Source organism: Ornithodoros turicata, unplaced genomic scaffold (assembly GCF_037126465.1).
Source record: "Ornithodoros turicata isolate Travis unplaced genomic scaffold, ASM3712646v1 ctg00000917.1, whole genome shotgun sequence".
Classification (NCBI taxonomy): domain Eukaryota; kingdom Metazoa; phylum Arthropoda; class Arachnida; order Ixodida; family Argasidae; genus Ornithodoros; species Ornithodoros turicata.
This window is the reverse complement of record NW_026999419.1, coordinates 360,620-374,766: the sequence shown is the minus strand read 5'-3', so window position 1 is coordinate 374,766 and position 14,147 is coordinate 360,620. Positions and strand designations below refer to the sequence as shown.

At 44.6% G+C, this 14,147-nt stretch overlaps 1 protein-coding gene across 1 annotated transcript; it reads left to right on the top strand.

Moving 5' to 3' along the window:
* The first annotated feature begins 2,133 nt into the window (after positions 1–2,133).
* Positions 2,134–2,867, top strand: LOC135375735 (uncharacterized). Its single transcript, XM_064608392.1, has 2 exons — positions 2,134–2,650; positions 2,695–2,867. Exons 1-2 carry the CDS (start codon positions 2,134–2,136, stop codon positions 2,865–2,867), a joined length of 690 nt encoding a protein of 229 aa, XP_064464462.1.
* Positions 2,868–14,147: the final 11,280 nt, after the last annotated feature.

Genomic DNA, 14,147 nt, shown 5'->3' with positions numbered 1-14,147 from the left:
AACAGTGCAAACCCTTTCTAAGCAAAAGGAATTAAATCTATATGTTGCCATTCACCAAATTCCTCTATTTTTATGCTTCCCGTGCACGTAACTAACGACACCATATTCGGAGTACAGGAAGCGGAGAAGAAAAAGAACGTAATTACCATGAAAACTACAGACACACCGCCGAAGCACGGTAGGAATACACCAGCACACTGATTCCTAAGAAAGATGCGTGCTAATCAACAACGATGAGCGTTTAAAGAGTAACAAATGCTCCAAATCGAATCGCTTCCCATTGTTTCCTATGGGAGCAGCCGGCGCCATTGGGCCCTCCAACATGGCGGCCGGTTGCCGCACCTCTCTCCCACGAGCCCCTCTCCTATGCGCGATCCAGCCTTTATACCAGGTACAGGCATAAATACACTTTTGGGGTATTTAAATATAAATACAAAATACAACATGTTTTCATGTACTTAAATACTGCCTATAAATACTTTATGATGAAAGTAATTAAATACAAAATATAAATACATTAAGACAGTATTTAAATACTGTAACTACTTCCGCAAATACTTTGAGCCGTCCAGACACATTAATCTTTTAAATTAGTGTATAAATGGAGCCACCTGTGGATGCATGTGTGCTGCACACAATGCCCACATATTTCTTTATTTTTCCGAGATGCAGTGTGATGATTTCAGTATCTTGCATGGACCGACTTTCTATTCAACGAAAACGTCTCCTTGACTCTCAGGAGCAGCGAGAGGGGTACTAGACAGGACGGACACGGGACAAGAACCGACGGCGACTCAAAACCTGCTAATGAACTCCTTATCGCTTCTTCCGCTTTCTCTATGTTGAATAAGTGTTCATTTGCTGGTTTCCAGTCGTCGTTGTCGGTTCTCGTCCCCTGTCTGTCCTGTCCCCACCCCCCGCTGATCCTCGGACACAAGGAGATGTTTCGGTTCAATCGTATACACCAGCTTGCTTGCCTCCTCTACTTATGTTCATCGACTTTCCATCTTCAGCGACGACAGTGAAAAACTGTCTAGTGCGCTGCAGCCCTTGTCCAGAGCTCCCAGTGAGTGACTGAGTAGAATTGCCGCTAAAGGTGTATTTTAAGGGTTCCCTTTAGACATCAGGCTTTGTCAAGTGACGCAAGAGGGTCCCGAATCACATTTTTCCCAAATTGGTGTTATCATTTCTCTCCCCGCTTCCAAGACTGAAGCAACGGGGGGTGCATGCCCTCATTCGCACATTGTGCTGTTTTCTAGAAGGACGGAAATCTCTGAACACACGGGATGAGTGACCAATAGTCTCTATCCAAGATACCCTTCATCGGTGGAGGCTAATAATGTGGAACTTGAGAGAAGCCCACAAATACGGGAGGATGAGATATGTGTATTTTAAATATAAATACGCCTAGAACGGTATTTAAATATAAATATCAATACATTTTTGTTGCCTGTATTTAAATACATGTATTTATATTTTTAATACTATTTTAAATACAATGTATTTAAATACTGCCCATCCCTGCTTTATACATAGAGATCAGTGTTCTACACCCGACAGCGAGATAAGACGTATTATCATAGATAACCATTTTTGTCGGAACCAAATGTGACATGAAAAGGGCCTTTAGTGTTTACTGAACGTCGGAGTGCCATTTTTTAGTAAAGAAAGTCTTTTTTGTGATGCCTGAGGTACTTTGAATGATGTGTTCCTGCTCGGAGACATTGGGTCCTCCGTTTGTGTCGTTCAGCTCATGCGTTCGCCTCCACGAAAGCTCATGAGTGCGGCTTGGAAATTAAGAAGAATTTTGTTTTCCGTATCAGGCTTGTCCACGAGGAGGGCAGAGGACATTTTGCAGTCAATTTGTGATCGCAATAATTCCGATATTTCGAATGAAGACGTGAACAGCAAGTACGATTCCGAAACGGACGAGTACAGTGATGCCTCATCAGACAGTGATGATGATTCTACTGCGCGTGCCCCCCAACGCCGTGTTTTGTGGAAAACTGACAGTTCTCCACCAGAAAATGATGTGCCAGTTATGGAGACAGTCTGCGTCTTCACAGAAAATAGATCTGATTTCGAACCCGTGAACTATACAAGCTCTACGTTGAAGACAACATGCTTGAAACCATGGCCGAAAAGACGAACCAGCGGCTACTCAAGGAGCGTGAAATGATAGCAAAAATTACAAGTCAGGAAGTGAAGCAATATTTTGAATGTTCCATGCTCATGGTAGTGATTCGATATCCCAGGATTAGCTTCTTCTGTAAGAGAGGAATGGCGGTCAGTGCAATAGCTGACACCATGTCACGAGATCGCATTTTCTTGCTGAGATCCAACCTGTGCTGCCAACTTGAAAGTGATGTCACTGACGAAGAGAATAAACGTGAAAGACTCTGGAAGGTTGCGCCATTTGTTAAGATGGCCCGGAGTGGATGCTTGGCTTTGGAAAGACCCAACTGGTTTTGTGTGGACGAACAGATAATCCCACTTTCAGGGCGCTGTCCTGCGAAACAGTATGTACCAAATAAACCGAATCCCGTGGGTCTAAAAAATCTTGTTCTGGCAGGAAAGGATGGAGTCATCTATGACTTCAGCATCTACAAGAGCAAAGACACATTTCCTGATTTTGGCCTTGGTGTGTCAGGCATGTGGTATCAGGTAACTCAGTGATGAAGCTTGTCGAAACAGTGCCAGTATTTTCCACACTGTACTTTGACCGCTGGTTCTCATCAGTCCCCTTGATGGATGAGCTAATGAAGAAAAACATTTTTGGCACTGGCACGCTCATGAAGAACAGACTACCAAAGGAGGCACACTTCATGAACGACAAGGACTTGATGAAGAAGGCACGGGGTTTCTGAGGAAGTTATGCGAAGGGACAGCAAGCTTGCTTGCGCGAAATGGGTAGACAAAAAACCAATTGTGATGCTCTCCACTGCCTTCGAAGTTGAACCTGAAGACACTTGCAAACGCAAGTGCAAGAAGGAGAAGGAATACATGAATGTCCCACGCCCCTCGGTGATAAAAAACTACAATGAGAAAATGGGGGGAGTGGATTTAGCGGACCGAATGCTCTCTCTCTACGCTCAGTGAAGCAGAACGAACAGGTGGACACTCCGCACCATGCTCCACATGTCAGATCTTGCCTGCGTCAATGGCTGGCTCCTGTACAGGGCAGACAAAAACACAATGGGACGGCAAAAAAAAAAAAAAAAAAAGAAAGAAAAAAGGCATAATGGATTTCCTCGATTTTAAACTATCTGTAGCTGAGGGGCTCATTTGTCAATACATGAGCCGAACTCTCTCAGGTGATGAAGACAGCATGGATGTGCAGCCAAGAAAAAGATCAAGAGCTCTTTCTTCAGAAGTATTCAGACAACAAGGGGCACTCCATTTACCATTGAAGGACGACCTCTCAAGTGGAGCAAGGTGCCGGAATGCTGGGTGTAGCATGAAAACACGCCAACGATGTGCACAGTGCAACATGTACCTATGCATAGAAGCTGGCAGAAATTGCTTCTATCAGTTTCATGTTTGAACATTGTTGCAAAAAGCATCTCTGTGAATGTACTTTACTCGCTGTGTTTTAGTACTCGTCAGTTTCATATCATATTTTAATCCTTGGATATATAACATCCAATAAAAAATTGATTGTTATTTCATCCTCAAAAAGGTGTGATGTTGTGGCAGTCTTTGATCAGTCTCCTGTGACAACGTAAAAATCCACAACCACATACGTAAGATATGGAGACAAACCTTATGTCCCTGGAGGGGGACGTGCATTTTGATGCACTTTGGCATTACACACATTACACACGTCCCTTTAATTGCGGAAAGGGCATAATCATCCGTAGTTCGAAGGAATTGCGTCAGCTCCTGGTCATCGCAGACTGCGGCATACTTGCGGAGCAGTCGCGCGCAAAAGACGAAAAAAAAAAAAAAATCTGTCGCTGTTGGATACACTTTGCGCTCTGTGCCTGTCCCATTGGGGGCGTGGTTACATCGGAGGTCTCCGTTTTCAGCAGGTGCGTCACCTGGCGCAGGTTTTACAAAGCCATAGAATGTCCCCATAAGCTCATTTTTCTATCTTAGCAAAGGGTCTGGAAAGAAGACCACAACGTGGTTTTTCGAGAAGGCTGTATATTATTGGTCAGTGACGTGGACACGGGGAACCTGGTGACTCACATTCATAGGTGGGAAGTAACGCGTTACAAATTAGTGCGTTACCGGTAACGCGTTACATTCGAGTAGTGAAATATGGTAACGCATTACATTTGGGAGAAAAGTAATGAGTAACGTAACGTCATTACATTTTTAACAACCAACGCGTAACGGCGTTATGCGTTACTGCGTGTTCGGGAACTTGAAAGCTTGAGCGAGGACCGTGCCTTCAGAATCCGGGAAAATCCCCGATTGTTTCTATTCATCTTCAACAATGACAAGAAGGTCACATCGACACCCACGAAGAACGCAAAAGAAGGGTTGTTGACCTACCCTGGTTGGGTGTCACGTTTGTTTACCACCTCTGTTTTTCACTCCCTCTGGTATTTTTCGGACGAATGGGGCAAAAGCGGCAGAAAAATAGCCTCTAACCTCTGAACAAGTAGCAAAGTACCACGGAATTGGCTGTTTGGATTTGTACTGTATGAGATAAAAGGTCACCGTCTCTATCAACCTTGACAAGGAGTACTCACTGGTCATTAGGCGTCCTCTCAGCCCAACGGGCGAAGCTCACCGATGAAAATTTTGAACATCAACTACTTCTGCGTTGCAATAAATCTACATGTAAGTTGTGTTCATGCGTGACCCTTGTTTGTGCCCAACATTGCTTGTATAGATTTGCGGAATGCACTTATGTCACTCAACCAAAAATGATACATATTATCAGGACAACTGGTGAAGTAATGCAAAAGTAACGGCATTACTTATCAGAAGTAACGGCGTTAGTAACGCGTTACCTACTACCGCAACAGTAACGAATAACGTAACGCGTTACTTTTCGAAAAGGTAGTGAGTAACGGTAGTGCACTACAAAATAAAAGTAACTTCCCCACCTATGCTCACATTCCAGGTCGGAGCACCATGTGTGAAGTGTAGAGAGGGTGACCCATTTCCGAATGTCGTCCATACTGAGTCGAAAGGGGAACGACGGGAAGAAAGCAACGAGTAACTTGAGGTAACGGGGTACCAATTTTTGTAACGACATACCACGGTCGTCTTCCAGACTGATGTCCACCATCACAAACATTTCAACTGTCGTGACCAGAGACGTAGCGAGGCGAGTTTGCGCTCAGGGCAGGGCAAATCTGAAGCGCCCCCCCCCCCCCTTTCGTTTCGTTGCAGTCAGAAACCCTGTAAACAAAGAAAAGAAAACGCTTATTTGCACTGCCGAGATCGTGAATTCAAATTCTCTTCATCCCCGCTTTATGCTGTCCAACCAACCTGCCAGGGCCTGCCGTTCGGCGCCCTCTCTGGTGAGAGCGCCTGGGCCGGCTGCCCCTCTCGCACCCCCGTCGCTACGGCTCTGGTCGTGACGCTGCCCCTTTTTTAATTTTTGAATAACCCTCGATGATGGTGTTGAGTGAGATAAGAATATTACACACACACACACACGTACAAAGGAAACGCAAATGGACACTTTATCAATTATTATGTATTTACGGAACTACGTCCATTAAAAACGTGGAAATAACCGGGTGGTTAGAATTAATTTTTGCCGGCTTACTATTTCATATTGGACAAGTTTCCATACTACCTTCGCTTTACATTATGACCTCATCTAGCCAAGTGTGTTTCAATGTTGGCTGGTGTGGACCACTGATCTCGATTGTAAAAGGCTGGATCGCGGATAGGGAGCGCGAGCGTGAAGAAACCGGCCGCCATCTTACGGTGCCCACAACAGTCGCCGCAGCGATCATGGCAACTTCTTGCAATTATGGTCGTACCAACCGTACTGGTAAGGTTACAGGGCCTAAATTTATACAGGTGAGTCACTCTTTATCGAGGAATAAATAGTCGTTCATTCTGTATATTTAGTTGACCATTATGAAGTGTTTTTTTGCCCAAAACGAGCACTGGATGCAGGTTGCTTGATCGCTCTTCCGACGTTCAATCGAGCACACTTGCATTTTACCCGGCGGCAAATACAGTTTGAGTGCATAATATGCTTGAAAGAACACGTTACACTACACAGGTAGTGTTGTCATCAATATATGTGCGAGCACTCGAGCGCTTTTTTGCATGCACTGCTAGCATGGTACACGGTGTTCTCTGCGGAAGCAAGTGCCACATTCATTTCTTTGAATTACCTTCGCGCACAAGTTCGGTATTACGTCATAATGAGACCACGATTGTCACCTTTTTTCATGTATTGGTATTGTTTTGTGCCTTGGTTTGATTTTTGACAAAGAATCCTACGTAACGGTGGTGTGGCGCGACTTGGATAACGCCTTTGTCTGAGCTGTATCGTCAGCGTGTTACGATAGTAATAATTTGTAGCGTGTCGTGCTATTTGAAGCAGTTTTTAAGGCAAAAGTGGTCTCTCAATACAGGTTTCGTCATGAGGGCTACCCAGTGAATAATCTGTGTAGTGTGATACGGCTGGGTGTACAGGTAAGTATCACGTTCCTCATCCACTGGTTTCTACTTTACAGGAAGGAACAACCTCAGTGCACGCACTGTGGTTAGCCTCTCTCAGTTTTGCATATTTTCTTACATGTTCACATCAGAAACACACCTTAGACTTTAGGCTCCTTCACCCAGCAATATAATAATTAGAGATTATAATTCTTTTTAGAAGAGTTCCCCATATTCTTTTTAGAATAGTTTTTCATCTTTTTAATTTTTAGAAGATACAGGGATTGTAAACCATGTTTTAAACTGATGTTTTAACATTTGTCCAATGCATTTATTAAACAACATATTCATTTTTAACTGGTTGCACCCAAACCAGTGTTCTGATGTATTATTTCCTTTGTTGTCGATGCACCATAAAAATTGGAATAATCATCATCAATGCAGGTTACTTCATAGCTGCCTCGACATACTCAAGAAATGGGTGCAGAACCTGCGTAATGTCCACAAACTTTGATTACCACAGCACCTCCAGAAAGTATGTGTCACATGGGATTTTTAAATGTATTCACAGTATATAATACCTTGTATTAACTGTTGTAGATCTAAGCCGTCTCTACAGTACACTCTCAGAAATTAAAACCGTGAGAACCGTGATAATTGTTTCAGTTAATAGGCATGCACATATATGCTATAAGAAGAAAATTATTTCTTGAGAATGCACTTCTCTGGCTACTGGTGTTGTTTACATCTACTGTTGAACACATTCATTTATCACATATTATATTCTTATATATTATTCTTATATTATCACGTATTCGATCACATTAAATTCAAAATTCATCATATATAAGAAAATACCAGGAGGGAAGTTGCTATTCATTGCTCATTCTAACCTAAAATTGAGTGCTACAAATTTAGAAAGAGTACCTGTGCATTGTCATTCCTAAAATATATATTGTCATTGTAGCAAGGTCATAAAACAATAAATGTAGTGGTGGTGGTGGTGGTTGGTAAAATAACAAGGGGAGGTTGAATTCGCGCAAGCGAATTCTGCTACCCCCAAAAAAAGAAAGACGGTACACCCCAAAGCAGAAAAGAAAAAAGAAAGGAAACGGTACGATTGCACCACAGAATTTGCGAGCGCACCGCAAAAGCTCACCGGGGTGAGCGTCTCGACCACGACAACGCAGGACCGAGCGCGCCGTTCACATCCGCCGTAATGTCCACGCTCCGTCTAGTATAGAGTTTCTAGTCCACATTTCACAATGAAATTGACAAGAGCATTGAAGGCCGCGTCCCTGTGGTTAGCGTCCCATACGCCTAAGACTTTCTCTATGCTGAAGTCCCTGCTGTCGAGATGGCCAAGGGTCAGCCTCAAGATGCCTCTTTGTGCAGCATGTTTTGGACAATGCATGATGATATGTTCAGTGTTTTCCACTGTCCCGCACAGTAGACAGTTGGGCGAGTCCACCTTGCCCACTTTATGAAGAAACTGGGTAAATGTAGTCTTTTGTGACCTCCCTGCACGTTCATTGTATCCTGAAATGCATAAGTGCAAGAAATAACTTGAATAAAGTTGATGTTGTATAAACTTGATATAAAATGTTGAATAATATAATGTATGATATAAAATGTTGAATAAACTTGAACTTGTATATTCTCTTTACTCACCATCAGTGACCTTCTTTACAAAAGCATATCGTGTTAGATTTTTTTTGTTTACGTTTCACAGACGGGGTACACGAGGGCCAAAATGACAAAATCACAACTGTTTCAAGCTCCAAATCGTCCTGCTGCAATTATCCTGTTGCAGACCATACGTGTGTAGTGCAAGAAGGCCCTTTCACATCAAAATGTAAGATGGGAGTCACAGTTAATGCAAAGTGGTTCCTATGAGAGACTTCGATGCTGAACAAAATTGTGCAAACTGCGGAAGGTGCCATAGAAGATATTCAGAAAGCGTCTCTGGTCTCACAACGGTGCTACGACGCTCTCTTTTAGATGACGATGATACTCATTGGAGTTTCAGATGTGCAGCTGCATTTTTTCGAATGTGCTCCACATAACAAGCATGACAAAGTCAGCACTGGATAGCAGGCCCCCGTTCCTAAGCAGCTTTGCTCACGCTGCAGTTGTATTCAGCAAAAGCATGTGAGTACTCGAGAAGGACATTCAGTTTGGCACAACCGCGCCTGCAAATAATCAGAACAAATGAAGGAAGAAACAAACATAGAAGGGCTGTACTTCAAAAAGAGGTAAATCTTGTGTCTCAAGGAGGTGTTACCACTTTTAAGTAACTTAATTGATTAAGCTTACGTCACTACATGATTAACTGTCCTATCGAGCGTGTTCTAATTGCGTGAAGCAATTAAATCACGCTCACAACGTATTTGGGCTGCTTCGGTGTGTCCATATTTGCGAGGCAAAGCACCGCAGTCGTTCACTAAAAGGCACTTTCTGCGGTGGTGCTTGATATAAATCATACGAAACCGATACACGGCTAAAACAACGGCTGTGATTCTACAGAACGATCTCTTTCTGCCATGCGAGTATATCCTTTCCCAGACCGTTCTTTATGGAACAATTTTTGTCCAGAACGCAGCACGGGATATTACATACATGGTGGTTGTTAACCTCACATCGTTTCTTGTTGAAATATTAGCTGGGAAACGTACTGTAGTACAATCCCCAGCGCTGCACTGCTGTGACGGTCTAGTTTCGGAATGCAAAACATAACGTAATTAAGAATCGAACGGCAGGACACCTGTGAAACACTGTTAGGATACATCAGTATACTGGCACCTTACAAAATTGTGTGATGACAAGCAACGATCAACGCCTGCAGCGCTATAAATACTCACAATCTCCGTTGCCTCCCATTGTTTTCTATGGGCGCACACTGCGCTTTAGGGCCTCCCAACATGGCGGCTCGAATGCACGCCTCTCCCCCGCGAGCCCCTCTCCCATGCGCCATCCAGCCTTTATAGATAGAGATCAGTGGTGTGGACAAGGAACGTCGCTTGCGCGAAGAAGAAGAATGTGATCAGTGACTGCGGTGGAAGAAGAAGACGAAGTCACCAGTAACGACGACGTTTATTTGCGCCCGTTCAGATTCTACTGATTTTGCGGTTGCCGTGTCCTGCACCGTCAACATGAGCGAGGACGCGTTATCAGTCGGGTACCTGACCGCCGATGAATTCTTAGAGAGCATCGGGGTCAGGCCGCTATCGCCTGACCCATACTACGACAGCATAACAGCAGGCCTCCAAGATATGAACAACCTTCGCCTTGGACGCCCCGACGTTGTGAGGCATGTGTCAATAGAACAACTCTTCGGAACGGCGACGCAGACCAAAGAACATACCACCAGCAGGTTGCCATCACTGACGAAGATCTGTAACGGTCGCTACAACGTTCTCCTTGCCGTTGTCTTCGTAGCAGCGTTTACCTTTGGATCCGTTGTTTATTTCAGTGACGGCTCCAACGTAGCAAACTATAGTCTTGCGCTACAACGCCAAAGGCCTGCACCGGCAGACAACAACACCATCGCTGACACGCCGGATTTACAAGACGACACTACGTTGGGACTAGACGCGGCCAATACGGAACAACAGTACGCAAGAACTACTAATTATTCGACAGCAAGATACAAAGACGACTGGAATGCTGAACAACTACAGTCAACGAAACGTCATCGTAGAAGGAACATAAGATCAACGACCACAACCCTAACCAAGGAGAAGGGCATTACCGAACAGTCCACCTCAAGTACCTCTGCAGACGGTGAGAAGACATATGACTACATGTCACGATACAAGACAACTCCCAGCATTTCTCCAAACATGCAGCGGACGCCACGTTCGAAACTTGATACGACGTACAGAAAATATTCATCGACTTTTGCAACGAAGTATGTAAGCAAGAAAGGGCATACCAGGACATTCTCAAGCGGTGCGTAACCCCATGCTATGACTACGACTACGCCTTCGACTGACGCTACGACTTCGACCGCTTGGAATTTTCTTTAATCTTGGACGTGGATAACCCGCTAATTGAAAAACGGAATAAAATGCCTCAAAAACACTTTCCTTGTGAGGTTATAGTTCATTTATCACTTCCTTCAGGCTGATAAGTATCTCCATTCTGATGGCTACCATTCAGTTTTTGCGTCCTGTGGCCATTTCATTGACCGACCAAGATCGCCCTTGCGTCGTACTGAGCATTTCCTTTCCTTGCCCTTCTAAATTTCATTTCGTTCCTACCATAGCTTGGCGCTTCGGGCCTTTGAAACTCACGATCGCTACCATCTGATAAGGCGTGAGTTCGGCCCCTGCTATACGCACTCACGCCGAGGTCGACATGGCATATCGATATCGGTGATCTCAATCATGTCGGATGTTAGCGCTCTCGGGCGAGAGCGCTATGTACTCAAAGTCAAGTGCAGCTCAATGTACCAAGCAGCACAATGTACTCAAAGTCGAGTGCAGCTCAATGTACCAAGCAGCACAATGTACTCAAAGTCGAGTGCAGCTCAATGTACCAAGCAGCACAATGTACTCAAAGTCGAGTGCAGTAGGGGTGGACGGGTAGGTGGAAGGCCTTGAAAAGACTCGTGAAGCTAAGGAACATTGATAAGACACATACCGCCCACCCCTATTGCACTCGACTTTCAGTACATTGTGTTGCTTGGGGATATGCGCCATGTCGACCTTCACGTGAGTTCGTCGTAGCAGGGCCCGAACTCGCGCCTTATCAGATGATTGTGATCGCGAGAATCGAAGTCCCGAAATGGCTATCTGATTCATCACCCACAGGATCTCCTTACAGTGAGGCAGAGCGTTCTTCAACGCACGGAGGGGGTTTGTCTTTAAGGTTTCCGTTGTTAAATTGGATATTAAGCAACTGGGGTAAATTGTGGCGGAGTGATTGGTGGTAACAGTGGCGGAGTAACAGTTTGCGCGAATGAAGATGATTTTCCACTTGTCCTTCCCACGGAGGCAGATGAATGAAGTACATGTCAAAAAAATGTTCCAAAAGCTGCAGGCACGCGTTTCTACCAAAATTATATCGAGAAAGTAGTCCATAGTTGTCCACGTTATAAATCTTTATTACGTGTAATGCTTCAAAGGGACTTTGAGTTGTTTCCGAAGCATTTGTTATATGACGAATTAGGATCATCGGGGGGCTTAAGCTACGCTCTAGCTCTGGGGTGGGCAATATTAGCAGCAAATTTCTCAAAAGCACAAAGTTCTACTCATCCGTGATACTGACAAAATTGTTCGAGCAGACCCTGGAGTTTGGAACGTTGCCCTATGCCTGGAAGACCGGAATGGTTATACCAGTTCACAAATCGGGTAGCGTGAACCAAGCTGCCAACTTTCGCCCCATATCACTAACCAGTGTGCCATGCAAGATCATGGAACATATTATATACTCCCATCCAATCCGTCACCTTGAGTCGAACGCCTTTTTCACCTTATATCACCACGGTTTCCGCAAGCAGTTTTCCTGCGGAACGCAGTTAGCAGCCTTCTCTCATGACATCCTCCGCTATCTTGACATCGGATTAGAAGTCGACTGTATATTTCTCGACTTCAGCAAAGCTTTTGACAAGGTATCCCATAGCCATTTACTTGCGAAGCTTTCCTACCTTGACATCGACACTAAAATCCTGGTCTAGATCCAGGCATTCCTGATTGATCGCTCGCAATTTGTCCACATGAACAATACAAATTCTTCATCCGCACCTGTAGTATCAAGAGTTCCCCAAGGCTCCGTCCTAGGTCCACTTCCTTTCCTTATCTTCATCAATGACTTGCCGACCCTCGTTTCCTCCACTATGGGACTCTATGCCGATGACTGTGTCATATACACTCCTACTGCCAACAATCTCGATACTAACCAGCTACAGTCCGACCTGGCTTCTATTGCGACCTGGTGTTCGACTTGGTCCATGGAGTTGAACATCAGTAAGTGCAAGCATCTGAGAATCTCCCGATCCCGCAAACCATCCCCCCTAGTCGAATACAACATTAGCGGTGTGAACCTTGAAAGAGTCTCCACGTTCAAGTACTTAGGTGTCCCCATATCATCTAACCTGTCATGGAAAATACACATAGCCCATATATGCGGTCATGCAAACTCAACTCTTGGTTTCATTCGCCGCTCGTTTAATCGGGCTTCTACCAATGTGAAGCTTCATCTGTATAAATCACTCGTTCGACCCAAACTCGAATATGCGGCGTCGGTGTGGGACCCGGCTACTGAAAACCTAGTGAAAATGATGGAATGAGTACATAATCGAGCCGCGCGCTTTATCCTATCAAATTATAACCGCACATCTAGCGTAACACACATGAAACAACTTTTACACTTATCACCTCTCTCGCATCGCCGTAAAGTGGCCCGTCTCATCCTATTCCAAAAAATATACTACGACGATGATCCCGTTCTTTCGCCTTGATTGATTGATTGATTGAAAGAAAGAAAAAAAAAAAAGGCTACACAGTACATTTCACAACGCATTGATCACGCTCGGAAGGTCTTCGTGCACCCTTGCAACACCAATTATTTCTCTGACTCATTTTTCATCTGCACATCTCATGAACGGAATTGTCTACCGCGTAACATTGTTAATATCTGCGACTCATCTACCTTCAAGGACACACTCGAAGACTCACTTCACCACCCTAACCACTAACATCACGCAGTGAAAGAGTGTCCTTTGTATTTATAACTACGTTTACATGTGGTGCTAATTGTTTTGTGTTACATTTGTATCTACAGAGCTTTATCCTTTGTTATATGCCTGTCTGTTTGCCTCTCCCCTCTGCAATGCCTCACGGCCCTGACACTAGTCCCACTGACAATAGTTCAGTTGAGATTGCAAAAAAAAAAAAAAAAAAGCAGAGCAACGTGATCTCAATTCTTTGGGGCACAAACTGTAGTGGTGTACGTAGCGCCGTTACTAGTAGCGGCGCTACCGTATCCGTTACTTTTTGCGGTAGCGCAGTAGAGATCGCGCTACTTTTTTAAGCTGGTAACGAAAGAAGTACTTCCGTTGCAAATTTGCGGTAGCGCAATCTTTGAGCGCTACCGCTACTTTCCGAGCTGGGGATCGCGACGACTCGACTTCGACCTATCATCAATCCTCCACTGCCTGCCTTCGAACAAGCTGCCCGATATCACAACTCATTCTGCGAAGACCGGGCAAATAGCCGAAAGGAGGGCACAGAGGCCGTTATCTTACAAAGAGGCTGTGTCCTCCACGTGTTCCCTATTTGGGATTAACCTTCTTGAAGATTTGGTGGATTGTCGGAGTTTTCTGCAAACTGACGTCACTCCTACTGCATTCTGGTGCCGTCTTCCCTAGCTATGAGACATGACATTCCACATGACATTGCACCACGTACGCTTAGGTGCTTGACCGTTGCCATTTCTTGTCCGCTGCAATGGAGGGACCATGGCCTGCTACAGCAAGCATCTTTGACTATAAGGAGGAGAAAGAAAACAGTAGCGTGGTGTTCAGATGTCTACTATGCGCCTAGGTGGGAAAGCTTTATCTG